At 62.9% G+C, this 16,202-nt stretch overlaps 1 protein-coding gene across 1 annotated transcript in view; it reads right to left on the bottom strand.

Moving 5' to 3' along the window:
- The window catches only part of GPC1 (glypican 1), a 31,793-nt gene extending 16,059 nt beyond the window's left edge, over window positions 1-15,734 (bottom strand). Inside the window, exon 1 of the mRNA XM_007966904.3 lies at window positions 15,265-15,734. Within this exon, the coding sequence (XP_007965095.2) occupies window positions 15,265-15,430 (166 nt within the window). The 5' untranslated portion in view covers window positions 15,431-15,734. The remainder of the gene's footprint in view (window positions 1-15,264) is intronic.
- Window positions 15,735-16,202: the final 468 nt, after the last annotated feature.

The following is a 16,202-nucleotide window of genomic DNA, read 5'->3' as shown; positions in this document are numbered from 1 at the left end:
TGTCTGAGGCTTATGCTGTGGCCTCTGACACTGGAGATGAAAGGGGATTCAGAGCTTGTGCCACAAACCTCCTGCCACACCCAGGACCCGGTGTCTTGGCTGTAAGGCAGAAAGCCCTCTCTTGGAACCCAGGGCTAGGTGCTCCCCAGAGGCTGTGCCCCACGCCTGGCTCAGCCTTTCTCCTCCTCGGCTTGGTGGAGCTGAAGAGGGCACCCACATCTCTATGCCCACCCCTGCCAGCAGGGCTGAGATTCAGGCGGGCTGTGCGAGGCCGGGTTGTCCTCCTGGGGCTCTGCCCAGCTCTCCTATCTAGTTTCCCATAGACCCACTGCAGTGGCCACAGGCACCCAAGGAAGCCTCAAAGATGGACTGGCCCTCCCTGTCTGCTGCATCCACATTCCAATCCACAAACATGCCACGCAGGCCCGTCCATCTGCATCGTGAATGCCAACCAGGCAGACACACACATAGCTGAGGCTGGGCTGGATCCCAGAGCAAACCCTTGGGTGCCTCCGGAGGGAGCCCACAACGAGGGGTGGCTCGTAAACACTGGGGAAGGAACAGAAGAAGGGGAGAGAAAAGGAGCTCGGCCACTCACCCTGACCCAACCACTTCCCGGGAAGCCATCTCTGTGGGTCATGGTGGCCCCAGGCATGGCTCTCCCTTCGTCCACCCCCACCACCCAGTCACTCCACCCAGCTGTGACCTGCCGCTTTCCTCCATCTCACATGCCCCCAGGAAGCCTCCCGTCCCAGCAAGCCATGCTCCTTCCAGAGGGAACCTCTGCTAGGGGAGCCTCCATTTCCTTGCTCCTGCCTCCATACCTGGCACCCAGGCTGGTCCTGGTACCCTGGTACTGAATAAAGGCAGACGTCTAAATGATTTGTCTGGGAGAATCTGCCCAGTGTTGGCATTGGAGGGAACAAGACCCACAGCCAGCATGGCCCATAAGCCACGCCCCCCAAGCCAGCACCTCCTCCCCAGAGGAAGCACAGGGCTAGAGGGGATGTGCCCCTGAGTGGAAGGTCACACCCAGTGAGGGCTCCCTTGTTCCCAGAGGCCTAGCTGTCTGTCTCCCTGCTGAGACGCAGAGCTCACTATGGGCCTCGCAGGGGTTTAAGCCGCATCATTTCATCTTCACAGCAGCTGTAGGTCCCGCTGACAGAGCCGACACATAGGGAGCTAAAGTGACCTGCGCAAGGTCACAGGCTAGGAGTAGCAGCACGGGGCCCAGCACGAGGAACAGCCCTGGCCTCCCCCGCCTCCCCAACCCTGCAGCCTGCCCTGATTCCGATCCCAGGGGAATTCCTGCGCTGCAGGCAAAGCTGAAGCAGGAGCTGACAAGCCCTGCTGAGCCAGGAGAGGTCTGGGCGGTCCCAGGAGGGCGTCTCCCTAGGGCTTTGATGAGTTGGCGGCCGCCCAGGCACCTCTGCCTGCCTGCCCGGCATGGCAGGTGTGTGGGCTGGAGCTTCTGCCCGGCCCTGCCCTACAGCCACGATTAGGGGGACGAGTGCAGATAAAGCACAGAGGCCAGTTACATCTGAATTGCAAATCAACAATGAATTGTTATTTTAGTACAGTATAAAAGTATTTGGTCCCAAAGAACTGGAAGCAGGAAACGGAACGGGTCCCCATACACCCATGCTCACAGCATTATTCACCAGAGCCAGAAGGTAGAAACGATGTCTCTCCACAGTTGAATAGATTGTTTCCACAAACTGTCTGTAGGCGCATACAATGGAATAGGATTAATCCCTGAAAAGGAAGAAGTTCTGACACAGGCTCTGGTGTGGAGGAGCCTTGATGACGGCGCTGAGTGAAAGCAGCTACACAAAAGGACAGATCCGGCATGATTCCACTTCTGTGAGGTCCCTAGAGGAGTCGATTCATAGAGGCAGAAAGGATGGCAGGCACCAGGGGTGGTGGAGAGGGGAAATGGGGAGTTACTGTTTAATGGCGACAGTTTCAGTTTTACAAGATGAAAAGGGTCCTGGAGCTGGATGGGGGTGACGGCTGCACAACAGCATGAACGGACTGAATGCCACTGACCTGAACTCTTAAAAATTGTTAAATTGGCAAATTTTGTCATGCATATTTTGCCACAAAAAGCAAACAACTCTTCCCCCCCCCAAAATATCTGGGGCGTACTTACACTAAATACATAGGGCATATTTACTCTAAACATTTATTTCCTTATTTGAAATGAAAATATTTGGGACACACTGCGCTACAAAACGATTCAGGGTCTGCCTCAAACTCCCATGTACTGGGGTCCTGTCTTTGCATCTGCTAAATCCGGCAGCCCTTTGCAGCGTCGCGGGTGCGGGGTGGCAGGCGCCTGCCTGAATCACACAGGTCTCCCTACCCGCAGCAGCCCACATCACCTTTGGGCATCCACGCGTGCGCACCCACGTATCCCTGGCTCCCCAACTCAGGTCTCAGACCCCGTCCAGGCTGGCAGCAGGAGGTTTAAGGCCGTTTTCAACTCTGAACTGCCCCCAGCCTCCTTGGAGAGCAATGGGTCTCTCCCGAAATCAGCACTCTCTCAATTAACAGGCAGACAGGACCACCCCCAGCTTACAAATGGGAAGACTGAGGCCCACAGAGGTTAGGTGGCTGCCCCCCAGGTCTAGACCTCTGCCTAAGGCGATCTGCTTCCACTGGCCTGAGCGCCCCCCTGTCCTCACTGAAGGGGAGCAAATGAGAAGCCCAGGCTCGGCACTGGGGCAACCCGAGCTCAGGCGTGGAGATTAGGCCACTCTTGCAAAACTAGGATCAGGCCTGGCCACCCTCGCTGGCCTGACTGTCCCGTCGCTGGCCACGCGCTGCCGAGACCTAGCTGGGCCTCAGGCAGCTGGGCCAGCGTCTGCAAGGCCATGTCTGGGGAGGGATACCTGCTGGCCATGCTGCTGGTCAACAGCCCACCACCAAGAATGCGGAGGACTCCCAGCCCAGGGAGACTCTGAGCAGGTGGCCGTGTCATGTGCCCGCGTGCCTGCCTCCCCAGAGGCGAGTCCTGACCTCCTGTGGGCCCTGCGGGTCCTGCAGCAGGTGGGAATGTGGGCCCTCCGCCTCCATGACTCCCACCTATTTCCCGGAGCCACCTGCCGGAGGAGAGCCAGAGGCTCAGAGTTCCACCCCCAGGCACCTGGAGTCTTGACTCCGCCCTGTCTATACCCAGACTGCCTGGCAGGGACTGTCTACACCTAGACTGGCTGGCAGGAGGAGGGATGCCGGGATCCCATGAGATGGTTCTGGGCAGAAGTTGGGGACGCTGCCTGGGGCGGGCACATGAGATCCAGGAGGCAGACAGCCTGGGGGAAGGAACCAGCCCCATCTTGTAGGGGAAGGGAGAGGCCCCTATGAAGACAGCTGTCCAGACCCAGGGCCAGCATCTCCTGCCCTTCCTGCCTCTCCACAGGGCCTGCGGTGCCTCCTGGAGTCTCCATCCTCGACTCTCTTCCTGAAAACCAGCTGCCACCCTCAAGGCAGGCCTGAGAGCGCCTCCAGCCGTCCCACTGTCACTGCACCCTGGGTACACTGTGCATTCCACCCAGAATGGCCTGGCAGCAACTCTTCTTGCCATTTCCAACTTCTCACATCTAGCGCCAACGAATGGGAGTGCTGACACGGCGTGCTGTGAGTGCCCAGGGCAACACCCAGGAAGCACCTGCGCCAGTGACGAGGATGGGGTCTCCTGTCCAGGCGGATCTGGCCCTGGCTCCCCAGCCTGGCCTTCCTCCCTCCCCATGGAGTGCCCTCATCCACAGCCCGCCTTCTGGAAGATGGCACTTAGAGAAAGAGTAGGCCTCCCTGACATGACACACGCTGGACAGAAGGCGGGCCAGCCTTCTGCCAGGGCACACAGCGACTGTGGGGCACAGGCAGGGCCAGGGGCACGGGCAGTGTGGAGCCGGTCCTTAGCCCCCCGTGACCCCCCAGCAGGTTGGTTTTGGCTTTCCCTCAGGACCCGCCCCTTTGCCAAGATGACGGCCACCGGGAACGGCCACAATCTTCAAAAGAAGCAGCCCTCGGCCAAGGGTGTGACCTTCCCCAGAGGCCCGGCAGGCCGCCTCCCTGGGAACCCCGAGGTCCATGTGGACAGGGGAGCAGGCAGTGTGTGCACACCCACGTGCCCTCCCCCTCCACCTGCCGGCTCTGCACCGGCCTCAGAGTGTCCCTGACACACCCTCCTCACGGCGTTGAGCCTTCCTGACCTGAAATGACAGCCGATGTCGCCCCAGCCACACAGAGGTCCCAGAGACAGTACAGGGACTTTGCTGTGTCCCAGTGCCCAGAACAACCTCTGTGTCGGGGCATAGCTCAAGAGATCTCTGCTTGAGGGAGGAATGAACATGGGGGTCATCTACGACACCTCACTTTCGACTCAGACCTATGGTCATGCCCCTCCTGGCTCTGGGGTCCAGCCTTAATGCCCTCAGACCCTGCCCACCCAGCCCCCAGCCCCATCTCCGCCTGGCCCACTCACTGCCTCTGCTACTCAGAAACGGGGTGAAGCCTACCCCTTCTGGGCATCCCTGGGTGCCAGATGGCAGGGGTTCAGCCATGCCAGGCTGGGCTCCCAACATGGCTGTGGGTGGACACCCCTGCTTGGGCTTGGGGCGCCAGTCCACCCCAGATTCTGAGCCCAGCTGTGCGGCTCCACTGCTCCCCTCAGGCAGGTCTCTCCACACTGCCCAGGGGCTGCTCACCCTGGCCCTCTCTCCCTCCTGTGCGGGCCAAATGACGTGGGCCAGGAGAACCCAGTCCTTCTGGTCTGTTCCCCAAGTCTCCTCTCTGGTCCTCTCAATGAGCAGTGCTCCAGGCCCCAGATGCTCCAGGCTCCTTGGGTTGGGGAGGAGCCCCGGGTGCCTAGCCCCAGTTGAGGGTCCTATGAGGCAGCATGGGAGGCCGAGGACAGGGCAAGAGATGGCCATGGCAAGAGAGGGCCAAACTGCATTTGGGAGCCCTGGGCCAGTCCCCAGCCAGGGAGGGGTCTTCAGGGTTCGGCCCTCAGGGTTCTCATGACTCAGATGGGTGAGTGGTTGCAAACCTCACGTGCAGATGCCTAGACTCCTGCATGTCACACCCCTTTACTTGTAACTCACACAAGCTACACACTCATGGTGGCCGAGCACAGGCACAGCTTGTGTGGACCCTCTCACATATGCCATCTCTGCATTAACTGCGTCCAAAGAGCAAGTGCTCTGTCTGTGGCTGCGTTTCAGCACCAAGAACAGCACCCAGCACCCAGTAGGAGCTCAAGGAGCCTCCACCAATGAAGCAGAAGACCTGGGATGCGTCTCCCTCACTCACACGGCAGGCAAAGGGCCCTGCTCCTTACTCCACCCCAGGTGCCTGGGGACCCCTCACCACGTCCCCCCGTTCCAGACCCTTGGCCATGGCAGGCCCTCCTGGGCACAGACATACTGGGCCCCAAGCCTTTCCTTCTCTGCTACGGGGGCAACTCGCTGCTCAGGTCAGCCTGACTTTCTCTGTGCTGTGGGCCCCCTCGCCCACTGGTGAAGCCTGCAGACGCTTTCTCAGGATGAGGCCTGTTTCTGAAGCGCACAACTACACAGAGGACTATGGAGGAAGAGTTCACCACACACAGTTACCAGAATATGATACGACAAATTGTGAGGTGGCCACGCACGTGCTTCCCCAGGAGGTGGTTTTAAAGGAGCCATGACGGGTCTAATACTAACTAGGATTCAAAGTCAGGCGAGGGGACGCGGTTTCCAAGCTGCCTGCTGTGGATGTGAAGGGGCATGAGCAGTGGTGATGTCTACTGTGACAAAGCCCCAGGTCTTGGAACACCATCGTTCCGAGTAAGGAGAAATGCTAAATTCTGGTTAGAGATTAGAAATGATGGAGATGTAATCTCTTTCTCAGCCAAGTTCATGAACCCCCTGAATTACATCCCAGAACCTCATCCGTGCACCCACAGGAGGGTGGGTGCATCTAGAACCACCCTCCTGCATGCCGGTGTTTGGCCACCACAGTCTGCCCATCCTCCCATCCTAGCACCTGGCGCTGAGTGGTGCCGCCTCCTCTGAGCTCCCTCTTCCCCTGGCGTGGTCCTGCCTACAGCTTCGGTTCAAGTATTTCTCTTGGGGGTGCTACTGGCGTTTGTGGAAGGGCACCTCCATCTCACAGGATTACTGGGCTCCCTGCCCCCACCCACTAAAGACCAGAGCACCCCCACTCCTAAATCACTGGGATGTCACAAGTGCCCAGGGCAACTGCTCCTGGTTGGAAGCCACCATATCCCAGGGGACCTTCCCAGGTATGTGTCTGACCTGCAGCCACCCTTCACCCCAAATTGCCCGCAGGCTGAGGCTACGCACACAGAACAGGGAGGCACCTGTTCTAACACCTAACATCCCGCGTGTGAGGCCACAGAAGGGAGACTGAAGATGCCGAGGAGTGTCCTGTGTGCAGCTCCCCCAGGCTCAGGGACAATGGGGCTGGATTACACAAAGACTTATCCTTTTAAAATACCTCCTTGGGTCCAGTGTGTCCCAAGCTCCATGACAACTGGAGATGCATGGAAACGCCTGAGCCAACTCTGGTGGCAGGTGGCATCAGCTTTGTCCCCAGGGCCTGGCAGATGGTCACAGGTGGGTGGGATGCGCTCCCTGCAGTCTCCAGAGCCAAGGATGGGTCTCCTGGCCCCGGTTCTTGAGGAGACACTTGGATGTCACAAATGGGTTACCACAGGGACAGGATCAGAACAGCCACAGGGAGCCCCAGTCACCAAGGATGTGCCAGACACAGGGGTGGCCTGCAGGGTCCACAGGGGGTCCTGGCACTTAGGCTGCACCAGATGCAGGGACAGGCTGAGACCATCATCCATGGGCCACAGCTCTGTGACGCACTGGACAGCTGTCCTCGGTGTTTGGGGAAATTGTCTGAAGGTGTGCACAGGCCACAGACTTCCCTGCAGGTCCCACTACTGATGGTGCACCCAGGAAACACCCCTGCCAGGGAGGCTCAGGGTCCTGTCGCTGCTGTGTGGGCCTGTCCAAGGCTTGGCTGTTCCCAGGAGGGAGACGCGCTGTTCTGGGCCTCAGAGCATCAGGGTCACTGCAGCCAGATCCATCACCCCAGGATGGACCAGCGAGCAAGGACAGGGCTCGGGACCAGCGGGCGAGGACAGGGCTCAGGATGGACAGTGCTGCAGGGTCCTGGGCGGCTGGATTTAGGAGTCCCCGGAAGCCCCAGCCAAGTTTCTCAGTAGAACCGAACTTCTGTGGGGCAGGAGCAGAAGCCTAGCAACGTTGTGCTTCCTGGCCCGCCCAGCTCACCCTTGGCCCTCAGGAGCCAGGACAGCAGGCGGGCATGTGGTGCCCACTGCGGGGCCGGCTCTGACCTCAGGAGACCTGCCGGGCGTGGTGACTGGGCTGGGCTGAGGCTAGCCGGGCCCTCCTGCGGCATGTGTCCTCACACGGCCCCAACACGGGGCTGCAAAGAAGCCAAGCTGTGTTCACAGTCTCCCCTCCCATGTGCTCCCAGTGCCCTCAGGCCTCTGGGTGCCTGCACCTGCGGGGTGGTCTGTGGCCTTGGCCCAGCTCCCCATTCTCTGACCCAGCCTCACCCCTGCTAGCCAGGCCCAGAGCAGGAGTGAGTCACTCGGCAAGCAAGTGTGGGGCCTGGCCCGGGGCGGCGAGGCCTCTCAGCTCTGAGCCCTGGGGACCCTTCTCTGGGACTCAGCTTTCCAAACTGCTCACTAATTGGTGCTCAGCCCACCCAGCAGACAGCCCCTGGTGCTGCCAACTCTGGGAACTCCTGGGGCACCTCAAAGGTGGGAGCGGACCAGGGGAGGGAGGGCCTGGGGAAGGAGGGACCCCAGGGTCCTCCTCACTGCCCTGCTCCAGCCCCAGTCCCCTCCTCTCACTGTCCACCAGCTGCATCCCATCAAAGACCCCTGAGAGCCCACCAGGCGGCCTCGTTCACAGCTGCCGCTGGGCCTCACCTCCCACTGCCCCATGCTGGGCTCAGGGTTTGTGCTGCTGAGTCCCCTGGCCTCAGGGATGATCTACAGTAGCTCTGTGGCTGGCCCTCCTCCCCACCAGAGCCCTGGGAGGTCTCCTCCTCCTGAAGGAGCAGGTTGGGGGGAGCCCCTGGGGGCTGCCCTGTCACCCTGCCAAGCCTCCAGGACCCAAGGGGCACTTAGCACAAGAGAGCAGCGGGCCTCGTCGGCCAGCCACCACCTCAGGAGACAGCAGCGGTGCAGCCTCCTGGTACCCAGGCCTCCCTCACCTCTGCATCTCCAAACCCTCACTGGTTTGCAGTCCCACTGCGTCCCCTCCCTCACCCTGCAGTCCCACTGCCTCCCCGTCCAAAGTCCACCTGAAGGGCTCTGCCCCTGACAAGTGGGACGCTGGGGCCTGTCCAAGGCACACTCACACCACTGAGCCACGACTCCCCAACCCAACCTGGAGAAGGTTTTCAGGCCAGCCTGGCCACTGCCCCCGACCCAGGTCCTGTGACGGCACAGGTGGCGGCATCCTCAGCCACTGCCGTGCCACTAGACCTGGAACATCACCTGAGTGGCCTGGCCCTGCCACCCGGACCTGAGGGAGAAGCGGAGGCCCAGGGCAGGAGGGGCTGGCCAAGGAGCCAGGAGCCTCGCAGGGTCTGAAGCTGAGGCCTCCCGGGCTTGTGGGGACCAGGCTGTGCCCTGAGAGCACCTCGGGTGGGCGGGGGTGAGCGGCAGGCGGGGGCGTGGCGACTCCCTCACACTGTCACCAGGGTCTCAGGCACATCTGTGCTGAGCTCTAAGCCCATTACAGAGACACAGCCCCGTGCTCAGGAGGCCACAATCACGAAACATCCAGAGCCTTGGGGTCTTTGCGGCCTGACGGGAAGACGCAGGTGTGCTGGGCTGGGCTAGCTCCCCACTACAGACTAAACTGTGCCCCCAGGAACCCACACAGCCCAGGTCTAACCCCGATTCCTCAGGAAGTGACCGTGGGTGTGGAGTCTGCATGACACCTCTGGTTAAGAAGAGATGGTACCGGTGGGCCCTGACCCAATTAGAGCCGTGTTCTTGTGAAGAGGGGGAATTCGGAGACAGAAGCACACACGAGGAGAGTGGCCTGTGAAGAACGAGGTGGGATTTACCAGCCAAGGAACACCCGGAAGCTGGCAGCGGGCGAACAGACTCTTCCTCACGCCTCAGAAGGGGCCAGCCTGGTGGACGGACACCTTGATCTCAGGCCTCCAGCCTCTAGAACCAGATGACACACGCCTGCAGCTACAGCTGCTCAGCCCGTGGCACTGTTCTGGTGTGTTCTGGAAACACCTGTGCTCCTAACCCCAGCACCCATCCCTGCCTGGCACCGGGAGGGACTTGGGGCCTTCGCCACCCTGTGTGGAGCTCAGGCCTGCCCAGACGGTGGCCCCAGCAACAGGCAGTGTACATGTTGGGGGATGCCCAGGAAGTCAAGCTGTGGGGAAAGGCCAGAGGAGGAGCTGTGGGTGGGCACGGGGAGGACGCCGTGGAGGGAGGGGATAGGTGTGCCAGGAAGGTGGGTCAGCAGGAGCTGGTGGGAGATGGAGCTGAGGCCACAGGCAGAGGAGGGGATGGTGTGAGGCTGGCCTGGCCCTCTCAGGGGCTCCTAAACCCACCCCGGATTCCAGACTGCTACTGAGCCTGGGGCAGTGGGGTGTGCCCCTCACACCTGCACTTCCCTGCCACCCACAGAGGGCCAAGAGCAGCCAAGGAGGCTGCAGCTCTGGGCCCTGCTCCCCAGCATTGCCCTCACCTGACTGCTGTGTGCTCCCGCCTGGGTGTGGGGCCTGGAAGTGGAGGGAGAACCACCCGTTTCCCTGGCCCACGCCTCAACGCCCAGCACTGCACCCCCCACCCCATCAGGAGACTTCAAGCGGCTCAGGGCACCTGCCCAGGCCTGTTCCCAGACAAAGAAAAGCCGCCACAGTCACGGCAGCGAGGAGCCCAGGCTCCAGGTAGGCGGCTCCTGTCTGGAGCCCTCACGTAAGGTGGGCAAGATCCCGGGCCCCACAGGGCTGTGCTGGCGACTGGCAAGATCCAGGTTGGCTCAGGGCTCTGGGCACGTCGACACTGGACAGGGCCAGGGTTGGACAGAGGCCCCGCATATAGCAGTGCCCACACCCAGCCTCCACCAGGGATCCAGTCTTGATCTGAAATAACCGAGTCAGGCCCTGGGAGAACAGTCTGGCTTAAGAAAATGTGTCCAGCCTCTCACCGGCCCAGGCATGGCACATGTGGGGCCCCAGGCCAGACCTGACCCGTGTGGCTTCGAGTGAGCCCCTCCTGTGGCTCATCTCCCGTCTAGTGCCAGCCCACGGCTGACACCTGGGCCACGCACGTGGATGCCATAGAACAGATATGGGCACGTTCAGATACCCACTAAGCTCTCCTCTGGGATCGGATGCCCAGTCCTGCGGTTCGGCCACCAGGTAGGTATGCCCCTAGTCCTGCTGCAGGGGGGCGTCCTCGGCACCTGGGAAGGCGTGTTAGCCATGGGCTCGCACTGTCCCTAGCGATTGCTGGTGTGAAGGTATAAGCCCCAACAGACCGGCCTGCCTTGTCTCCCTGGCTTGGCACCTGTGGGCACCTGAATAGGATGCCTGTCCACTAATCCTGGGGCACTTGGCCCAGTGTGGGTGGCTGGTCTGCCCTGTTGGGGACATGCAGGGCTTTGCAGCACCCACCAGGAGCAGCCCTCCTAGCAGGCTGGAGCGGCAGCCCTCCCCTGACAGGCAGTGGAGCCAGGCCAGAGGGTGAGGCCCAGTTGTGTGGAAGGCCGGCTCTCTGGGCAGCATGGCCAGGAGGAGCTGGGCAAGACTGGAGGCAGGGAGGCCTGGAGGAGTCCCGGTTAAACGTTCCAAATGTGCCTAAGAGATGGAGCCCAGGCCCAGGAGAGCTGGCTGGGGAACACACGAGCCTTCCAGAAAGTGCAGAGCCTGGGACAGGCAGCCTGGCCTGGCTTTACTGGACAGTGATCAATGCTGTAGCCAGATCCGGCCCTAAGAGGAAGGCTTCGCCAGGCCTCGGTTTACTCATTTGCAAAACGGGTCTACAAAGACCCCTTCCGTCTGATGTGTTAACCAGACAGTAATGGCAAACGCTTCACCAGCCGGGTTCACGAGTGCTCCTGGGGTACCGGATGCCATTAACTGAGATGGGTGTGTGTGGGCCTTTGCAGAGGGTGTCCGGGGAGAGGGGAGGACACGGCCCGAGGCTGCCCACGAGGTGCATAGCATCCCAGCACCTTCTCCCTCCTGGCCACCTTCGTGGGGGGTCATGATTATTCCCTTTCTCTCTTGTGAAGAGGCCCAGGGAGGCTGTGGATGGGATGGGGTGGGGGCATCTGTGCCTGAGGAGCGCGGTGGCCTGCCTGGCCTGGGAGGCTTGGCGGTCCAGCAGGGACCCAGGTCACTGCATCACGCAAGTGGCCCTGTCAGATCAGGGCTCCACTGAGATCGGCTCAGTCCTTATGCTGGGGATGATGAAATCCCAGCTCCTCTCATGGAAGGAAGAGCGGTGGCACAGCAAAGGCTGAGGACCACCTGGGAACCATGGTGAGCCACCTGTACAGGACAGGGCACAGGGAACCATCTGGTCTGGTGAGGGGCTGTATGCCAGGCAGCCTCCGAGAGGCCCGCTGAGCAGGACTGAGAGGCAGATGCTGGTGGGCTCTCCTGGGCCGGGCCAGGAACACCCTTTCAGGCATGTGGGAAGGAGAGGTCCAGGCCCTCTGAGGACGGTCCCCCACAGTCTGTGTGCCAACCACCCAGGCAGTCAAAAGTGGCACAGAGAAGATTCCTTCACAGGGGCCCAACGAGTGGGTGCTTGGTACAGGCTCCAGGGCATGCTGGTACCCACTCCGGCTGGTAGGCGGGTTGCCACCCCAGGGCACAGGGGTGGCCAGGCAGTTCCTGTGATACAGACAGTCCCATACGCCGCTCTGACTTCCACCCCCAAAACTGGACCTTAGGGCCCCTCCTCCTCTGCCTCAGGCTGGGAGACCCTGAGAACAGGGGTGTCTGCTCTGAGGAGACCCTCCTCTACCCTCCATGTGTCGCTCCCCACCCAGCACAGCCAGATGTAAAGCCAGGAAGGCCTGGGGGTGTCCTCTGAGAAGCGACCCAGGGCCGGGAGTCAGTCAGGTTCTGTGGCTACAACAAGGAAACAGACAGAGGTGGTCCCAGCAACCAGGGAGCTCAGGTGCCAAGGTGGGGCACTGGGACCCCAGCAAAGGAGCAAACAGACACACATCACATCAGACGTCAGGGGACCAGGAAGGTGCTCTGGGAACACCTATGCTCAGATACAACCTTGCAGGCAAAAGCAGGAGGCCTGCTGGCACGTGGGCAGTGATTCAGCATGAGGGCTCCTGGCAGTGCAGGGGTGTCCAGGGTGCCACTCGGCTCCACCCTTGCCTTCTGTGCCGTGCCCTGGCATAAAGGGAGGGTGGCTGGGTGCCCCGCCACAGTGCCGTGGTCCAGCTGGTGGCACCCAGGCCTGCTTCCTTGCCCATAAGATGGGACGACTACTGCTGTCACTGCAGCCTGGCCCGGCTGTCCAGAAGACAAAAGGCGGCTCAAAAGGGAGCCCAACATGTCCTGACGCTGCCCTCTTTCATGAACAAAGTCTCCTGTTGCCCACTGCCATTTCTGGTCCCTGGGGCAGAGGCTGGGAAGGCCAGACACACACCCAGGGCCACCTGCTCTCCTTCCCACGAGGAAGTATCAGATCTCTACCCCCCTGCTCTGGGCCAGCGAGGTGTCCAACCCCAGGGGGCTCCCATCCCCTCTGAGGAGGTCCCCCTGGAGAAGTCTGGATGCAGGACGGACGGGACTGAGGAGGGTGCCCACTAGGCCACAGAGGGTCCTGGGCTCCTGGGAGGATATGCCACCCAGGGGCCACCAGAGGGCGCCCGTCCCGCGGAGCCCAGGCCCAGCCAACAAAGCAGGAGGGGACACTGGATTTGGCTACCCCCAGGACTGCTGCAGCCCGAGGGGGTCACCCTGTTCCCATCAGCCCACGTGGCTCCCACACTGTCTTCTGTACCCTGGGCCCCGAAGTTTACTCCCCACTTCTGCAGCCATAGGGGGTCCAGGGAGAGAGGCTCCCGTCGGAGGAGCACCGGCTAGAGAGGCAGTAACCCTGCCCAGTTGCAGTCCCGGCCTTGCAGGCCTGGAGGAGGGTGGCACCCCGAGCCCTGGCGGCAGGCACCGGTCCATGGCTGGCATCGTGGTTAGACAGCTGCAGGGCGTTCATACTCCCCACGTGGGGTGGACAGCATCCCCTGCCCCATCAGACACAGAGAAACCAACACAATCTGCCTGTCCTGGGTCTCTAACCCACTGCATTCCCCAACCCAAGGGCAGCAAGACCCATGCTCTCTGGCCCAGCCCCCTGTAAACTTCTCCATCTTGTCCTGCCCTCTCTTCTCACCCTTGGGAGATGGCCAGACTCTGCCACTCTGTCTCTCTAGCTGGGAACAGTGACCTGTGAATGCCAACAGGGTTAGGTTGGCTCCTAAGGGTGCAAATGCCCAGAGGACATGAAGGTACTAAAAATGGCTGGGGGCTAATGGCTTCCAATGGAGCAGCATTCAAGACTCTGGGCTGGGAGGGGCAGCCATTCAGCCACTCTGCTACCCTGGTGCCTGGGGAGCGATTCACCAGGAAGGTCAGGGATGCCTCTCTGGGTGTGAGTAGAGGGGCAGAGAACGAACCCAACCGTGCCCAGGGCCTTGTGCTGCCTGGCATCCAGGTGTGCCCCCTACCTGGGATAGACAGAGCCCAGTGGGGTGTGGGAGGCAGCCTGAAAATGACAGAGCTGCCTCTGCAGAGGCACAGGAAGGTCTGTCCCGGGGACTTCAGAGGGTCCTTGCAAGACCCTCAGGCTGGTGGGGAGGGCATAGGGAGATCCACCAAGAGACTGTCTGTGGGTTCTGTTCCTCCTGGGGACAGCAGTCAGGGGGTTCTTAAAGAACCTCAGGCTGGGGGCACTGGGAGATCCACCAAGGGCAAGCGGCTGTCTGTGGGTTCTGTTCCTCCTGGAGGGGCAGGGATCCAGAGCCCGGCTGCCTCCTCCCACCGCTTCCCACCCCGCCCCCCCGCAGCGAGGCATGGTCACAGACCCCCCTCACCCAGATGCACGGATCCTTCTTGTTCAGAATCCCCAGGACCGTGGGCATTCCTGCGCTGAGTCCCCATCTGAGTGGCCCTCCACCCGCACTCCTACTCCCCTGGTTTCAGAGGAGCCCCCCAGAGCAGAAACCTGGTCTGCTCTATTCTTGCCCACTGAGTCCCTGGCACGGGGTACAGACCGAGGGTGGTCCCCACACGTGGGAAGGTGAAGCTTGGGTTCCAAAAGGTCTTTAGAATATGGAGCCCACCGCTCCACCCATCCGTACACTTCTGTCCCCAAAGCTCCTTCGGGACCACAGGGAGGGAAGAAGCAGAGCCGAAGGCGGCTGCAGGGCTTAGGGGGCGCCAAGAGGGCCGCTGTTCTTACAAAGAAATGACACGGCCCCTGGGCGGGATCCAACGCGCCGACCACCTGCAGCTGGACTCAGCGCGAGGCCGCCCAAGTGCCAGGCGGGGGCCGGTGCGCACAAGTTCTTCGACGGGAATCTCTGCGAGGCGGCGTTCCACCCGTGGAGAAGCGCCCAGCTCCCTCCTCACCCCTCCACACTATCCCCCGAGGGGTCCGCTTATAAAATCCACCTAGGCTGCCTTTGCTGGAGACCCTACGAGAATCCCCGGGCAGGACCCAAGACGCCTCCCAGAGAGGTCTGTACAGAGATGAGGGGGTCTGCGGCCACCGTCAGCGGCGCCCCGACAGCCCGGCCACGCCGAGCCCCGCAGCGCCCCGACAGCCAGCCCCGGGACTAGGACTCCCGGCCTGCAGGCGCGCTGGGCCGAGCGGCGGGCAGAAGACGCCCAGCTCCAGCCGTGGCCCGGGAGGAGCGCCCCGAGCCCGCAGCCCAGCGAGATCAGCTCCGGCGTGCAGGGGGGTCGGGGAGGGGTGGAGGATGACCGAGCGGCCCGGAGGAGACCCTGGCGAGGGAGTACGGCGCGGGGCTTGGAGGCGAGGGTTGCAGAAGAGCCGCAGCGCAGGGGGCCACTCGGGGCCCGGGCGGCTGGGCGCAGGCGGCAGGATCCCGCGTCGGGGACGAGTAGCCGCGTGGGGAAGACCAGGGTCTGGAGCCCAAAGCCCGGCCAGGCCGGGGTCTCCGGCGCCGCGCCCTCACTCACCCGAGATCTCCGCCTGGGGCACGTCGCTCAGGCTGAAGCCCTTGGCTCCGTAGATCTGGCGGACCTCGCCGCAGCTCCGGCTCTTACTGGCCGGGTCCCCGCGGGCGCAGGCGACCAGCGCTGCGGCCGCGCACAGCAGCCACCAGCCTCGGGCCCGGAGCTCCATGGCGGGGCCGGCGGCGCCCCCGGCCAGCCTCCCGCGCCTCTCTCGGATCCTGGCCGGGTCCTGCGCAGCTCCCGCCCGCGAAGGGCAGAGCCAAGGTCCCGGCGCGCGCGGCTCGCGGTCCAGAGGCGGCGGCGGCCGAGGAGGCGGAGACAACAAAAGCCGGCGGCGGCGGTGGCGCGGGGCGCGCGGGGTGCGAGGTCCGAACGCTCGCTCGGGCAGCCCAGAGCGCAGCGGGCGAGCGCAGTCCCGGCTCGGCGCCTCCCCCGCCGCCGGCCCGGCCCCTCGGCGGCCGCGGGAGAGGAGAGGGGCGGGGCAGGGCTGGAGCGCAGGGGTGGGGGAGGGACTGGGAGCACCGGGCGGGGCGGGGCGCGGCGCGGGGGCGCCGGCCGGGGCGCACTGGGCGCTCCTCTGGCTTTCGGGGACCCAGAGGGCCCGCCCGGCCGCGCGACTTTGTCGATCCCCGGCGGGAGGCGGCGGAGCCGGGGAGCGCGGGGCCGCGGCCGGGGTCCCTGAGGGCGGCCCCCCACGCCCAGCGCCCAGGGCGGTGGCACCACCTGTGGGGGCGGGGACGGGGGCGGAGGGTGCGCGAGGCAGGGCTTCCCCCGCCGGACGTGACATCACGCCTCCCGCGCCCCAATCAGGGGCTTCCCCGCCCCCAGCCGAAATCGGCATCCCGCTCCCCGCTCCCTCCCGCGCGCTCCGGCTTCCTGCACCCTGGCAGCGCGCCCCGCAAACGCTTTCCCGGCGCCTCCATCCCCTCCGCCCGCCGGCC

Source organism: Chlorocebus sabaeus, chromosome 10 (genome assembly GCF_047675955.1).
Source record: "Chlorocebus sabaeus isolate Y175 chromosome 10, mChlSab1.0.hap1, whole genome shotgun sequence".
Taxonomy (NCBI): Eukaryota; Metazoa; Chordata; class Mammalia; order Primates; family Cercopithecidae; genus Chlorocebus; species Chlorocebus sabaeus.
The sequence above is the reverse complement of the archived record's forward strand: the minus strand, read 5'-3'. Positions and strand labels throughout refer to the sequence as shown.